The sequence below is a fragment of the Dipodomys merriami genome, unplaced genomic scaffold, assembly GCF_024711535.1.
Source record: "Dipodomys merriami isolate MVZ:Mamm:240054 unplaced genomic scaffold, mDipMer1.0.p SCAF_33, whole genome shotgun sequence".
NCBI classification, from domain to species: domain Eukaryota; kingdom Metazoa; phylum Chordata; class Mammalia; order Rodentia; family Heteromyidae; genus Dipodomys; species Dipodomys merriami.
This window is the reverse complement of record NW_027204826.1, coordinates 4,562,705-4,575,512: the sequence shown is the minus strand read 5'-3', so window position 1 is coordinate 4,575,512 and position 12,808 is coordinate 4,562,705. Positions and strand designations below refer to the sequence as shown.

Below are 12,808 nucleotides of genomic sequence, written 5' to 3'. Positions count from 1 at the left end.
TAAGATTTCAGCAAGAACCACCAGCCAGATTGCTGGTCTACTTAGTTAGGGGTAGGAAGTACTGGCTTGGTTAAGGTAGAGAGAGAGAGCAGGAACTTGGGAGGAAACAAACCAGGTGTCATCATTGATGCTCACCCTTCCTGGCTGAGGGAACACTAAGAAGAGTGATGGACACAGAACAGTAACCCTGCTGGTGCCAAGCTAACTCACATTTTAAAGTTTTAAAGCATGGTCACTCCTGTAACCCCAGCATTCTGATTCAGAAGAGTCTGATGGTTATAAAAATGTCATCCACATTGATGAAGGAGGGAGGGACTGGGAGAGAATGATAGAACAGATGACACTGTACAAAACGACATGTAGTTCTTATCTGACAGATGTAAATGTCACCCCTGTGTATATCACCTCTATAATAGCCAAACACATTATAAAAATAAGTGTCCTCCAGGAGACACGTCCATCATCTCCTCAGCTCACATTAAATATGCATGCTGGTTTTAAGGAGATCTCTGTCTTGGTTTTGCTGAGAAGACAGTGGCAATATGGAAGAGCCCCACAGGTTTTATCTTATCTTTGTTCTAATTCTGCACACTTGCCCAGTGGCTATATGCCATATTTTAAAGTGCAAGAATCCAGTTCCTTTGAAGGTGAAAGCTGGGCCAGAGAGTTCATGCCTATGAATCCAGCTACTCAGGAAGTGGAGGAACTAAGTAGCTGGAAGTGACTCATTCAAACACGCATACTAAAGGGGCTGAGGGTCCCTGCCTAGCAAGAGGGAAGTCCAAAGTTCAAACCCCAGTCCTGGTAAGACAAGCCAACAAAATGGCTGAGGACGTGGTTCAAATGATAGGAAAATTAAGACTTTCCCTAATGAGCTCCAAGCCAGGCCCTGGCTTCCATCCCCAGCACTGGAAATGGGGGGAAGCTGGGAGAACACTGAGAACAATGCTTGTTCCATAGGGTGAGGTTTGACCTCATGTTTATATGTGAAGGCCCTAGAAGCCTCCCTTGGAGGACTGATTGGTCTTGGAGGAGTGTCCTTTTTGAATTCAAGTTTGCCCTTCACCCTAAACAAGTTTGCCCTTCACCCTAAACAAGTACCTGCAGTATCTGAGAATGGACGAGTGCTCTGTATGCCATCCATGGCCAGAAGCACAGGATTTGGAGTTTAATGGTTTACCTGGAGTTCTTGTGAGCAGGGGTGTGTGTATGTAAGACCACATTGGACCCCATCCTGGAAGCACCAAGGCAAGCTTGATTGTGTGACCTGGGCCTGGCACAGCACAGCAGATCACCCGCAGGTCTTGGGGATTGTCAGTTTTAAGGCAGAAATACTAGTCCAGACTTGATGCGCCCTTCCTAGAGCTAGACCAGGAGACTCCACAGAGGCCTTTCTCAGACTTCCAAAGTCTCAAAGCTCCTCTAAATCCTGCGGGGAAGGAAAAGCCAGCCTTCTGCGGTTGAGGATGAAGACAAGGGAGAGTTCATAGAGAAGACAATTGAGCCACACAGGAAGGTAGGTGAGGCAGAGCCTGGAATGGATGTGTGGTGCCCCGGGGGCTGGGGGTGTGTGAACCATGCAGGAAATAAAAGGCTGAGTTTTCTGATGGTCCGTGTGCACGCAGGTTTTCCCAGGCTCTGGTATAATGCCTTTGCTGCACATGGAAGCAGGAAGCAGATATCCAGGAAGAACTGTCCCTGCCAAGGTGACCTTGTCACCCCATGTGACCTGCCACAATCTTTCTTCCAGGGAGGCACCGCGCTGTCCTTTCCCCTAGCCCAGGCTCCTGGTGTGCACATGGGAGTGCAAAGACCTTAACCTCCAGAGTACCCATTCCAAGGACAGGGCAGAGACTGAGATTTGTGACTCACAGGGTGGTGGGATGAGATGAGATGGGGTCTCTTTAAGATTCAGAGGACCAGATCCTGTGCTCTTCTCCCCACTGGGCTTCAGTGCCTTAGACTTCCCACCCACCCACCCACATGTCTGTCCAGAACACTGGCTGCCAGCTCCCTGACCCACTTACTCCAAGGACACCCTAGACAAGGGGACTTGGCAATGCCTTGGCTTCCACCGGCATCTCTGGCCACCGGTGGGTGGTGGGCAGTGCTGTGCTCTGGGGCTGGCTGCCTCTTCAAAGAAACTGGAACCCACCTACTCCCACTGCCCCCAGAGCCCCCAGAAGGCTCCAGGGAGCCATGAAGACCCTCCACCTCCCTCAGTCCCAGAAGCCAAGACATCCCCAGATGTCCATCCAAATCATCTCAGAAGCTGGCACGTACACAAGCCAGTAATGACTCAGCAGCCGCCTCCTGCCCCCCTCCAACCAGAACCCCCGGCTGAGGCTCCTCCCCAAGATGGCCACATCCTCCCCACAACCTGAGTCACAGCCACACCCAGCTTGCACGGAAAAGTACCAGAAGAGCAGGGATGGGGGGTTCAGCCCAGAGATCTTGACTCCTCAGTCCAGAAATCACAGCCAGCGACTGCAGCTGGAGCTAACTGAATTCCTTTCCTGACTCTACCTCTAAACTAGTATGTCCAGATCTAAATGAAGCCAGTGGCCTGAATCCAGAACCAGGTGAAGGGCAGGCCACTGCCCACCTTCATGTGCCAAAAGCCTGGACCCCTGTGAAGGGTGAGGCCTGCGGCTCCCACCAGGCCTACACAGATGCCAGCTCCCCTCCCCTCTCAAATAGCTAGGCCAGGCTGGGGTGGGGGGAAGGGAGGGTCAGCCCTGCCTCAATTTCCCCTCCAAGCTGTAGGAGGAAACTCAAGATCCTGCCCAGCAAGCTGCCCAACAAGGAAGGCATTCTTGTGTTCATGAAGTTCAGATTGATTTGTTTTACCTCACCTTTAAACTTTATCAGCTACAATTATCAGGAACATCATGGTTCAGGCCAGTGTGGCAGAAGAGTCTGAGAGATTCTGTGAGGGGAAGCGGGGCATGTACCAGTACCTAGGCTCAAACCCAGGCCAAAAGTGTTATCATACCTCAACAGTAATCCTAACTACTCAAGAGGCTGAGATCTAGGGCTGGGAAGGTGGCTCAGTGGTAAGAGTGCTGGCCTTGCATGCATGAGACCCTGGGTTCGATTCCTCAGCACCACATTAGCAGAAAAAGCTGGAAGTGGTGCTGTGGCTCAAGTGGTAGAGCACTACTCTTGAGCTGAAGAGCTGAGGGACAGCGCCCAGGCCCAGAGCTCAGGCCCCACGACTGACCAAAAAAAAAAAAAAAAAAAAAGAGGCTGAGATCTGAGGATCATAGTTTGAAGCCAGGCTAGGCAGGAAAGTTTGTGAAACTCTAATTCTAATTAACCAGCAAAATGCCAAACAGGAGGCGTGGCTCAAGTGGTAATGAGCCAGCCAAACAGGCAAGCCAAGCAAGCAAGCCAAACAAGCATGAGGTTCTGACTTCAAACCTAACTGGCAGTAAAAGAAAAAAACAAATTGTAGCATACAATACTCCACGAAGAACAATTTCAGGATATACCACTCCCCACCACTCACACACACCTGAGAGCCTGGGGGAGCTGCGCAAACCACAGTGATCGTATCCAGGCCACAGCACCTTCCATTTTATTGTTTTATTTACAAACAGGGTGAAGTCAAGTGGGCAAGTCAGGGATTGGAGTCAGTCTGGGCATTCCACGCGTGGTGTGGATCCTGGGTCAGGCTCCACCAGGAAGGCCGCCTCTTCCAGACTTCCTGCCCCGTGGTAGCGGCCCCTCCGCTCCTCAGGGCACTCTCTCCTCTTGCTCCTGAGCCCTGTTATGAGGGCAGAAGGGTCCTGGGGAACAGGGTGGCGGAGGGCGGGGCCCTCAGTTTGTGTAAACCTGAGTTCCGATCACACGCATGATCTCCTTCTGTATCTTGGGGTCCTGAGTGTTAATGTTGGCATCGCCCACCTGACCATCCTCATATCTGCCAAAGACAAGGTGAACGTGAGCAGATGCAGGTAAACATTACCAGAGTAATAGGAAACTGTCAACAAAGTATAACCATCCCACCCCCAAAGTTGAGCCTTTCCCAAGTGGAAGGATTCCATGTATTTGACTTCTTCTACACAGACCCCAGCCATCTGTTCTCATCTCCAGCTCCAGTGCCACTCAGACGGCAGGGGCCAAGTCTCAGACCACAGAGCCAGCCTGTGCCAGAGTCATACACCCACCATCCCTCCAGTAGCCCCCAGGGTCCCACATGGGCTTACACAAAGAAGAACCGTGTGCAGACATGGTCGGACACAGGGCATACCCAGATGTTGCCATGCTTCTGGAGGTCCTTAGATGTGATCACTGGAGATGGGAGGGGAGGCACAGATAACAAGACACACAATTCAGCTCAGGAAGGGAAGTAAGGAGGCTTCAAAGCACCTCTGGGTGCATCCAGAGATGCATCAGAAGTCTATGTTAAGGATCCCCTAAAACGGGAACTCTGAGCAACTGACCTACCTTCACAAAGTGCTATACAGTTTAGATTCCGACTCTGCAGGAACCTTGACTGAATGGATCGGGTCTGCAAGAGGGAAGTAAAGGAGGGCAGAACCAGACAGAACATTAGAGCTTTCCCTGAAGAGCTGGTTAGTGGGTGATGGTCTCAGGTGCCCTCCAAAGGTTTGCTCACATGTATAAGACTGGGGGGCCCAGAGCCGCAAGTGCTCCATTTCCATCTCAGTTTAGTCTGGGCCTTTATTCTCAGGAGTAACCACACATGACTCGAGAAGTATGTTCACTTGGGACCTAGCTGATTCCTTAAATCACCCACGGTTGCCTCAGCCCCACCATGTTCCCGCCTATCTTTGCAGGCAGGGCTGTGGAGTTGTACCTGGGGGATGGTATTCATCCTGTTGTACCTCTGCACCAGCTCGTCCTTGGAGGGCATCCTGTGCTGTCCTTTTCCCATTCCTGTCACGGAATAACAAAGTCCATTCATTCACCCATTTCTCTTCCCCCCCACCCACCTGTGTTGGTCCTGGGGCTTGAACTCAGGGTCTGGGTGCTAGTACTCTACCACTTGAGCCACAGTGTGCCATTTCTGGCTTTTTGGTGGTTCACTGGAGATAAAAGAGTGTCACAGGCTTTCCGGCCCAGGCTGGGTTTGAACTACGATCCTCAGATCTGAGCCTCCTGAATAGTTAGGATTATAGGTGTGAGCCACCGATGCCCAGCTTTATTCACCCATTTCTTTACCAAGTAGTTGCTGACGTGCCCACAGTGCGCCAGACACTGAGCTCGGGGTGCTTGGCGATACAGCGGTGAATGAACAAATAGCATTTACATGCCCACACGGGATTTAGTCTGGCAGAGATTACAGGCAAGGAACAAGCAATGGCCATACAATATGGTAAGAGGGGTGACGGGAGGGCACAGAGGCAGAGAAGGGATGCTAGGCCAGGTGGTGATGGGAGAGCACAGAGAAAAGGGGATGAGGCTAGCCTAGGGCTCCAAGACCATGTTCTGCTGCAGTGATTTAGACAGCAAGGAGCTAGTGGGGGAAAGGAAGTGTTTGGAGAAGTAGTGGGATACAACACACTTGAAAGAGAGATACATAAGGGGCCACAGTATGGAGTATGGAGGAGTAGCAAGAGGTGCTGTGGGGGCAGATACTGCAGGCTATGGAGACAACCGAGGCTTGGACACTTGGAGTGACAGGTGCCATGAGCCAGGAAGAGTGGCCAGTGAGTGGACATCTACACCTCAGGACCAAATGACAGGCTGAGACGTGAGTGGACAGAGCAAGCAGGGCCAGGAAGACAAGTCAGATAAGAAAACCTGAGCAATCCTTCAAGAAGAAAGGAGAAGCAGACTACTTCCACAATGGTGACTACCTGAAGACACCACCCTCCGTCCCTTAGAACATCTTCATCCTTATCCACAAAGGCTAGAGAAAAAGCCGCCAGCCCCTTTGGTGTCTGCCTGGTCTAACTGCTAAGTCCTCACACAGAAAAGCCTGAACACTTAAGACTCAACCAGTGGGCTGGGAAGTTGGCTCAGTGGTAGAGCGCTTGCCTTGCATGCATGAGGCCCTGGGTTTGATTCCTCAGCACCACATAATCAGAAAAAAAAAAAAGCTGGAAGTGGCGCTGTGGCTCAAATGGTAGAGGGCTAGCCTTGAGCTGAAGAGCTGAGGGGCAGCACCCAGGCCGAGTTCAGGCCCCACAACTGGCAAAAAAAAAAAACAAAAAACAAAAAAATAACTCAACCAGCATCTTCCTTAGTCAGATATGAAGCTGCAGCTGCACGTGGGTGTCGTCCTGGCCTGAGGGCAGGACTTTAGTCCCTGTACTGAGCTTTAGTCCCATCTCATCAGCCTCCCCCTCCCCCTTGGTTTGTGGGTGTATGGCTTGACCCAGAGGGAGGTGAATGGAAAAGGAAATGAGGCTATCATAGTACACAAGCAGGATTCCAACCTCATCATTCTCTTATTATACTTGATTTTCTCATGCAGGTACTGGGGCTTAAACTCAAAGCCTCACACATTGCTTATGCTGGCCCTCTATTTGAGCCAAGCTTCCAGCCTACTGTTTTTGCTGGTTAAATGGAGAACCAAAGCTGGGTACGAGGCCCACTAGCAACTCAGGAGGCTAAGGCCTGAGGAGCAAGTTCAAAGCCAGTCCAGACAGCAAAGTCCATGAGACACACATCTTCCATTAACCACCAAAATTCTGGACATGGAACTGTGTGTGGCTCAAGTGGTACAGTGATATCCTTGAGCTCATAGAAAGTGTCCAGGACCTGAGTTCAAGCCCCAGGACTGGCAACACACACACACACACACACACACACACACACACACACACACACACGAACTGAGGATTTTCCTACCCTGGCTGACTTCCAACCACAACACACACACACACACACACACACACACACACACACACACACGAACTGAGGATTTTCCTACCCTGGCTGACTTCCAACCACAACACACACACACACACACACACACACACACGAACTGAGGATTTTCCTACCCTGGCTGACTTCCAACCACAACACACACACACACACACACACACACACACACACACACACACACACACACACACACGCGCGAACCAGGGTCAGGGCGGGCGGTGATTTCCGCAGCTGTCTCTAAGGTCTCGGGATGATGACACACACACACACACACACACACACACACCAGGGTCAGGGCGGGCGGTGATTTCCGCAGCTGTCTCTAAGGTCTCGGGATGATGACACACACACACACACACACACACACACACACACACACACACACACACACACACACACACACACACACACACACACACACACACACATTTCCGCAGCTGTCTCTAAGGTCTCGGGATGATGACACACACACACACACACACACACACACACACACACACACACACACACACACACACACACACACACACACACACACACACACACACACACACACACACACACACACACACACACACACACACACACACACACACACACGAACTGAGGATTTTCCTACCCTGGCTGACTTCCAACCACAATCCTATGGATCTCAGAAGTAACTGTAGCTGAGCCACTAGTGCCTGGCTACAATTTTCTGTTGCTACTAGCTCCATACTGCTTCCATCCCGGCAATCCGGACAGCCTTGGTGTAGTCGTGGGTGAATCCATTGGAAGTACATTCTGCACTTACCACCTGTACCTCCCCATGCTCCCACACTGAGGCTCCAGGACAGACACACAGCCTGAACTAAAGGGAGGACAAGGGGGAGTCTCAGCTTCAAGGCCAACTCCTTCATCCAATAGGGCAGACACTTGGCAGTCTGCACCAAACATTACAACCTTCTCAGACTGGATATCTCAGGATTCTGAGAGAAACTTCCATCGGGTTCTACTCCAGGGAGCAGATGGGGGATAAGAAAAAATAATCTGACTCTGGGGGTGGGACGTAGGGAAATACTTAAGACAGAACAGAGTCTTGTCCTAGGGCAATCTTGTTTCACTGTCTAATCTGTACTGACCCAATGTCACTCTGTCCCTTTCCTGGGACCACACCCTGAGAACATGGCAGCTAGAATAATCTCTACACGCTTTGTATCTACTGACAAGTCCCTAAACAGGGCTAAACAGATGGAATCCACCAACTCCTTTCTCATTCTCCCTCATTTCAACTGGCACATTTTGGCCAAGTCATCAGAGCATCCATTGGGCAAATGGATGTTTGCTATTTGTACTAGTCTCCACCTCCAAGGAAGAAGACACAGAGGATTGGGGCAGAATGGAAGAAAACATACTGACAGATGGCCAGATGCCAGCGTAACTACAGAAGTGGGACATTTACACACATTCCTTCCAAAGATATGCAGATTTCAATCTAACCCAGGGAACCTCAGACTGTGGTTCATTCAAGGCCTCCTCTGCCGGCCCATGGTGAGAACGCCAGCCTAGATGTTAGGAGACATGGGTTCCAGTTATGGCTCTGCTCCTCAGAGCTGGACCTTGAAGAGGCCATGCAGCCTGCTGTCAATCAGCTTCTTATCTGTAAAGTAATGAGGAACTGGGCTACATGATCTAATGTGGATAATAAAAGTCCTATGGAATTTCTCATCTGGGTTATGCTTGTTTGAAAAGGGAAGAGGGTTCATTTGAGGTGTTTATGTCATCAGTGAAGTATTGAGAGAAGACAAGATACTAAAGGTATCCAGGCATTTAATGGTCAACAAGACTGCTGGGAGAAGAGGGGAGGAGAGAGAGGGAATGGTGGAGGAACACAGAATGGATGAACATGTGGCTATTAAAAGCCACAGGAATCCCCACACTGGGAAACAGAGCTGAATCATAGAAATGCTGGGACAAAGCCGGGCGCTGGTGGCTCACGCCTGTCATCCTAGCTACTCAGGAGGCTGAGATCTGAGGATCACAGTTCAAAGCCAGCCTGGGCAGGAAAGACCATGAGACTCCTATCTCCAATAAACCACCAGAAAACCGGAAGTGGCGCTGTAGCTCAAGTGGGAGAGCACTTGCCTTGAGCTGAAGAGCTGAGGGACAGCGCCCAGGCCCAGAGTTCAAGTCTCACGACCCACAAAAAAAAAAAAAAAAAAAAAAAAAAGAAATGCTGGGACAAGGATGAGGAACATGACAGATAAGCCCAGGGAAGTACCTCAGCCCCCTCCACCTTGACCGGAAGCACAGAGTATGACTGATTCATTCACACATTCAATAAAGATGGATTGGCCAACTTCCTGTGAGTCAATCATGTTGATTTAATAACATATTACTTTTCTATTGGTCGATCATGGGGCTTGAACTCTGGGTATGGGCGCTGTCCCTCAGCTCTTCAGCTCAAGGCGAGCACTCTACCACTTGAACCACAGTGACACTTCTGGTTTTCTGGTGGTTAATTGGAGATAAGAGTCTCATGGACTTTCCTGCCCGGGTTGGCACTGCACCTCAAGCCTCAGCAATCAACTCTTCAGCTGCAGGAAGGCAATGATTTCAAACTGCTCTCCAAAATGATGTAAGAAGTGATAGCCCCTCGGGCAACAAAGGAGATCCTGTAGACTAGTTATCTTAGGTACATTCTCAGGCACCCAGGCAGGCGGGACTCCTTTCTTTCTTTCCCTCCCTCCCCTTCCTTTCTCCCTCCCTCCCTCTTGCTCTCTGTCAGTCATAGGGTTGAACTTGGGGCCTGGGCGCTGCTCAAGGCTAGCACTCTACCACTTTGAGCCACAGCACCACTTCTGGTTTCTGATGGTTCACTGCAGATGAAGAGTCTCACAGACTTTCCTGCCAGATGGCTTTGAACTGTGATCCTCAGATCTCAGCCTCCTGAGTAGCTAGGATGACAAGTGTGAGGCACTGGCCTCAGACTCTCAAGTGCTCGGATTATAAGTGCACACCATGCCCAACTAAAAGCAAATCATCTTTCTTAAAGTGTGTTTTGTTTGTTTTAATGAAGCTGAGGGTTAACCCCAGAGCCTCATCCACTGAGCTACATCTCTAGTCCTTTCCACCCCCCCTCAGGTGCTGGGGTTTTGAACTCAGGGCCTGGAAGGGCTGAGAAGGAGGCTTAGTGGTAGAGTGTTTGCCTAGCATGCATGAAGCCCTGGGTTCAATTCCTTAGTACCACATACACAGAAAAAAACGGAAGTGATGCTATGGCTCAAGTGGTAGAGTGCTAGCCTTGAGCAAAAGAAACTCAAGGACAGTGCTTGCTCAGCTGGCACTCTATCTCTTGAGCCATGCCTCTGACTTATTGCTAGATATTTTAGAGATGGGGTTTCATAGATTTTTTTGCCTGAGCTGTTGTTTTTGTTTTTTGTTTATGTTCGTCCTGGGGCTTGAACTCAGGGCCTGGGCGCTGTCCCTAAGCTTCTTTTGCTCAAGCTAGCACTCTACCACTTGAGCCACAGCACCACTTCCAGCTTTTTCTCAGTAGTTTATTGGAGCTAAGGGTTTCACAGGGACTTTGAACCACAATCCTTAGATATCAGCTAGGATTACAGACAGGTGTGAGCCACTGGCACCCAGCTGGCCTTATTTCGTGATCCTCCTGCCTGAGACTCTTAAAGATCTGGGATTGCAAGCATGTACTACCATGCACAGCTCACTAAGGATCCAGAACAATTAATTACTTTCATCAAGTAGACATGGAAGTACACGATGGTAATCCCTTATACCAAGACTGTGGTGACAAAGAACAAAAGCAGACAGAGGAGCATGGACGTGAAGGCTGAAGAAGTCCACACCATATCCCTATATCCCTTTACTGAGTACCCTCCCCAGTCAACTCAAAATCTTATTCTTGGTTTTGTTTTTGTTTTTTTTTCCCCACCAGTCCTGGGGCTTGAACTTAGGGCCTGGGCACTGTCCCTGAGCTTCTTTTGCTTAAAGCTAGCATTCTACCATGTTGAGCCACAGCACCACTTCTGGATTTTTCTGTGTATGTGGTGCTGAGGAATCAAAACCCGGGCTTCATGCATGCTAGGCAAGCACTCTACCACTAAGCCACATTCCCAATGCCTTATTCTTGCTTATGACACAAAATGTTTCCTCTTGCATTTAATGGGACTTTGAAAATAGTGGAATGGTAGCGGAGGAAGCGTCTCCAGAAATGCAGGTGTATGTAAGAACCTGAGCCTGAGGTATTCCCAAGAGATATTCAGACAGACAGACAGACAAGACACAGACACAGACACACACACACACACACACACTCTGCAACTGCACAGAACACCTTGTCCTACTTCCCAGCTATTCCTTAAGCCATCCCTACCATGTAAAAAACCACTTTTAAACAAGAACCTCCTAAAGAATCTACATTTGTCATGAGAGGAAGTAGAAGGTGACAACGTATCTATAACCGGGAGGGTGGACAGAGACCCAGTGCTCACGATGGGAGGGGACAGCACAGATCATGTGTTCACAAACGGATGCAGTGTAAGCAGAGTCAGGGTGGTTGGACAGAGCACGTTTCTTACCTGAGTATCCAAAGGAAATACTGGAGATGGGGCTCAGGTAGATGCCTTTGCCATAGGCTGCTCCATGCAGCTTGCGGGGAAACACCAGGATGGACACATGAGCCTGGGTCCTCCCATGGCCATACATTAGGCATCGACAAGGCTTATCCAGTCCTCTGTCTCTCCATCTATCTACCTTCTACTCATTGACAGAGAGCTAGGTGCCTACTCTTGAAAAGCTGATTGGCTGAAAAGCAGACTGAGGTTAAACTGCTTTTGAAATGCTACAGATTAATGCTCTGCTGAGCTGAACTGGGCTGAGGAAGAAGAGCCTCAGTCACTTGTTCAGCACCCATATTCTAGTCTGAGGCCTTGGTATATATGCAGTCACAAAACAGAGGAATTGCAGAAGAGGCAGCTAGGGAGAGTAACAACTATTCCTTGTCTCTCTCAGGGCAAAGAACAGTTCTGTTTCCAACTCCTGAAAAGGCAGTGAACCTGAAATGAGCAATCTATCTATCTATCTATCTATCTATCTATCTATCTATCTATCTATCTATCTATCTATCTATCTATATCTAGTGGGTTAATGCAACCCAGCAGCTACAATCAGTAATTCTGCCTCTCTGCATACAAGAGTCCTTCCTATCCCCTAAGCTTGAGTCTACAGCAGCCACATTCATTCTAGAAGTATAATTCCAATGTCCACCCGGGGAAGCTCCCAAACAAGAGAGGTGGGAGGAAACTGAGACAAAACCGGCCTCCCAAACGCAGCCTCCCCCACTGAGAGGGCGGGAGGAGGAGAGCAGAGAAGGGGCCAGCCTCACCTGCAGCTTGGTGTAGGATGCGTTCACCAGCCCATTGCGCAGGATTGAATGCCAGTTCTCAATGTGGGACCCACTGTAAGGCAGAGGAATAATCATGTCTCTTCCAGTACGAAGTTCCCTCCTGCTGTCACCCACACGGACGTCAAGATGGGCATGGACACAGGCCGTGTGTGCATGTATGTGTGTGTGCGCACCTTCCATCTTCATTCCAGGCCTGTCCTCAGGTGATGGTCTAGGATTTGCCCTCATTTGTCCTATTCTCCTGTATTTCAAATTCAGCAAGTTCATCTCAAACTCAACAGACTCACTATTGAGCCTGAATGTAGCCAGCAGAAGACATCACAGTCTATCTTAAGAAAAGAGTACTAACACTCCTTCAAGTTAACCTTCAGGCCTTTTTCTCCTTCCTCGCACAATCAGACGTAAATTGTATGTTTCCCATTCTCCCAACCACACATTTTTACATTAAAATGTTGTTTCTCTTCTATGGCATCCCAGGCAGCTTGAGAAATGTGTCATACGCTCATGCCGGGCCTCAACAGCAGTTAATAGAGTATGTGC

At 49.6% G+C, this 12,808-nt stretch overlaps 1 protein-coding gene across 6 annotated transcripts in view; it reads right to left on the bottom strand.

Annotated features, from left to right (window-relative positions):
* Positions 1–3,555: 3,555 nt before the first annotated feature.
* Parp6 (poly(ADP-ribose) polymerase family member 6) overlaps positions 3,556–12,808 on the bottom strand; it is a 33,434-nt gene continuing 24,181 nt past the window's right edge. For 5 of the 6 annotated variants that reach the window (XM_070042946.1, XM_070042950.1, XM_070042949.1 and 2 more), the window contains 6 exons: positions 12,248–12,320; positions 11,442–11,511; positions 4,826–4,905; positions 4,453–4,516; positions 4,212–4,296; positions 3,556–3,925 (listed from right to left, as the gene is read on the bottom strand). In XM_070042946.1, coding sequence (XP_069899047.1) covers positions 3,823–3,925; positions 4,212–4,296; positions 4,453–4,516; positions 4,826–4,905; positions 11,442–11,511; positions 12,248–12,320 — 475 coding nt within the window. In that variant the 3' untranslated portion in view covers positions 3,556–3,822. Of the gene's footprint in view, positions 3,926–4,211; positions 4,297–4,452; positions 4,517–4,825; positions 4,906–11,441; positions 11,512–12,247; positions 12,321–12,808 lie in introns of those variants that run through there. The other variant, XR_011376529.1, reaches the window with a different exon arrangement.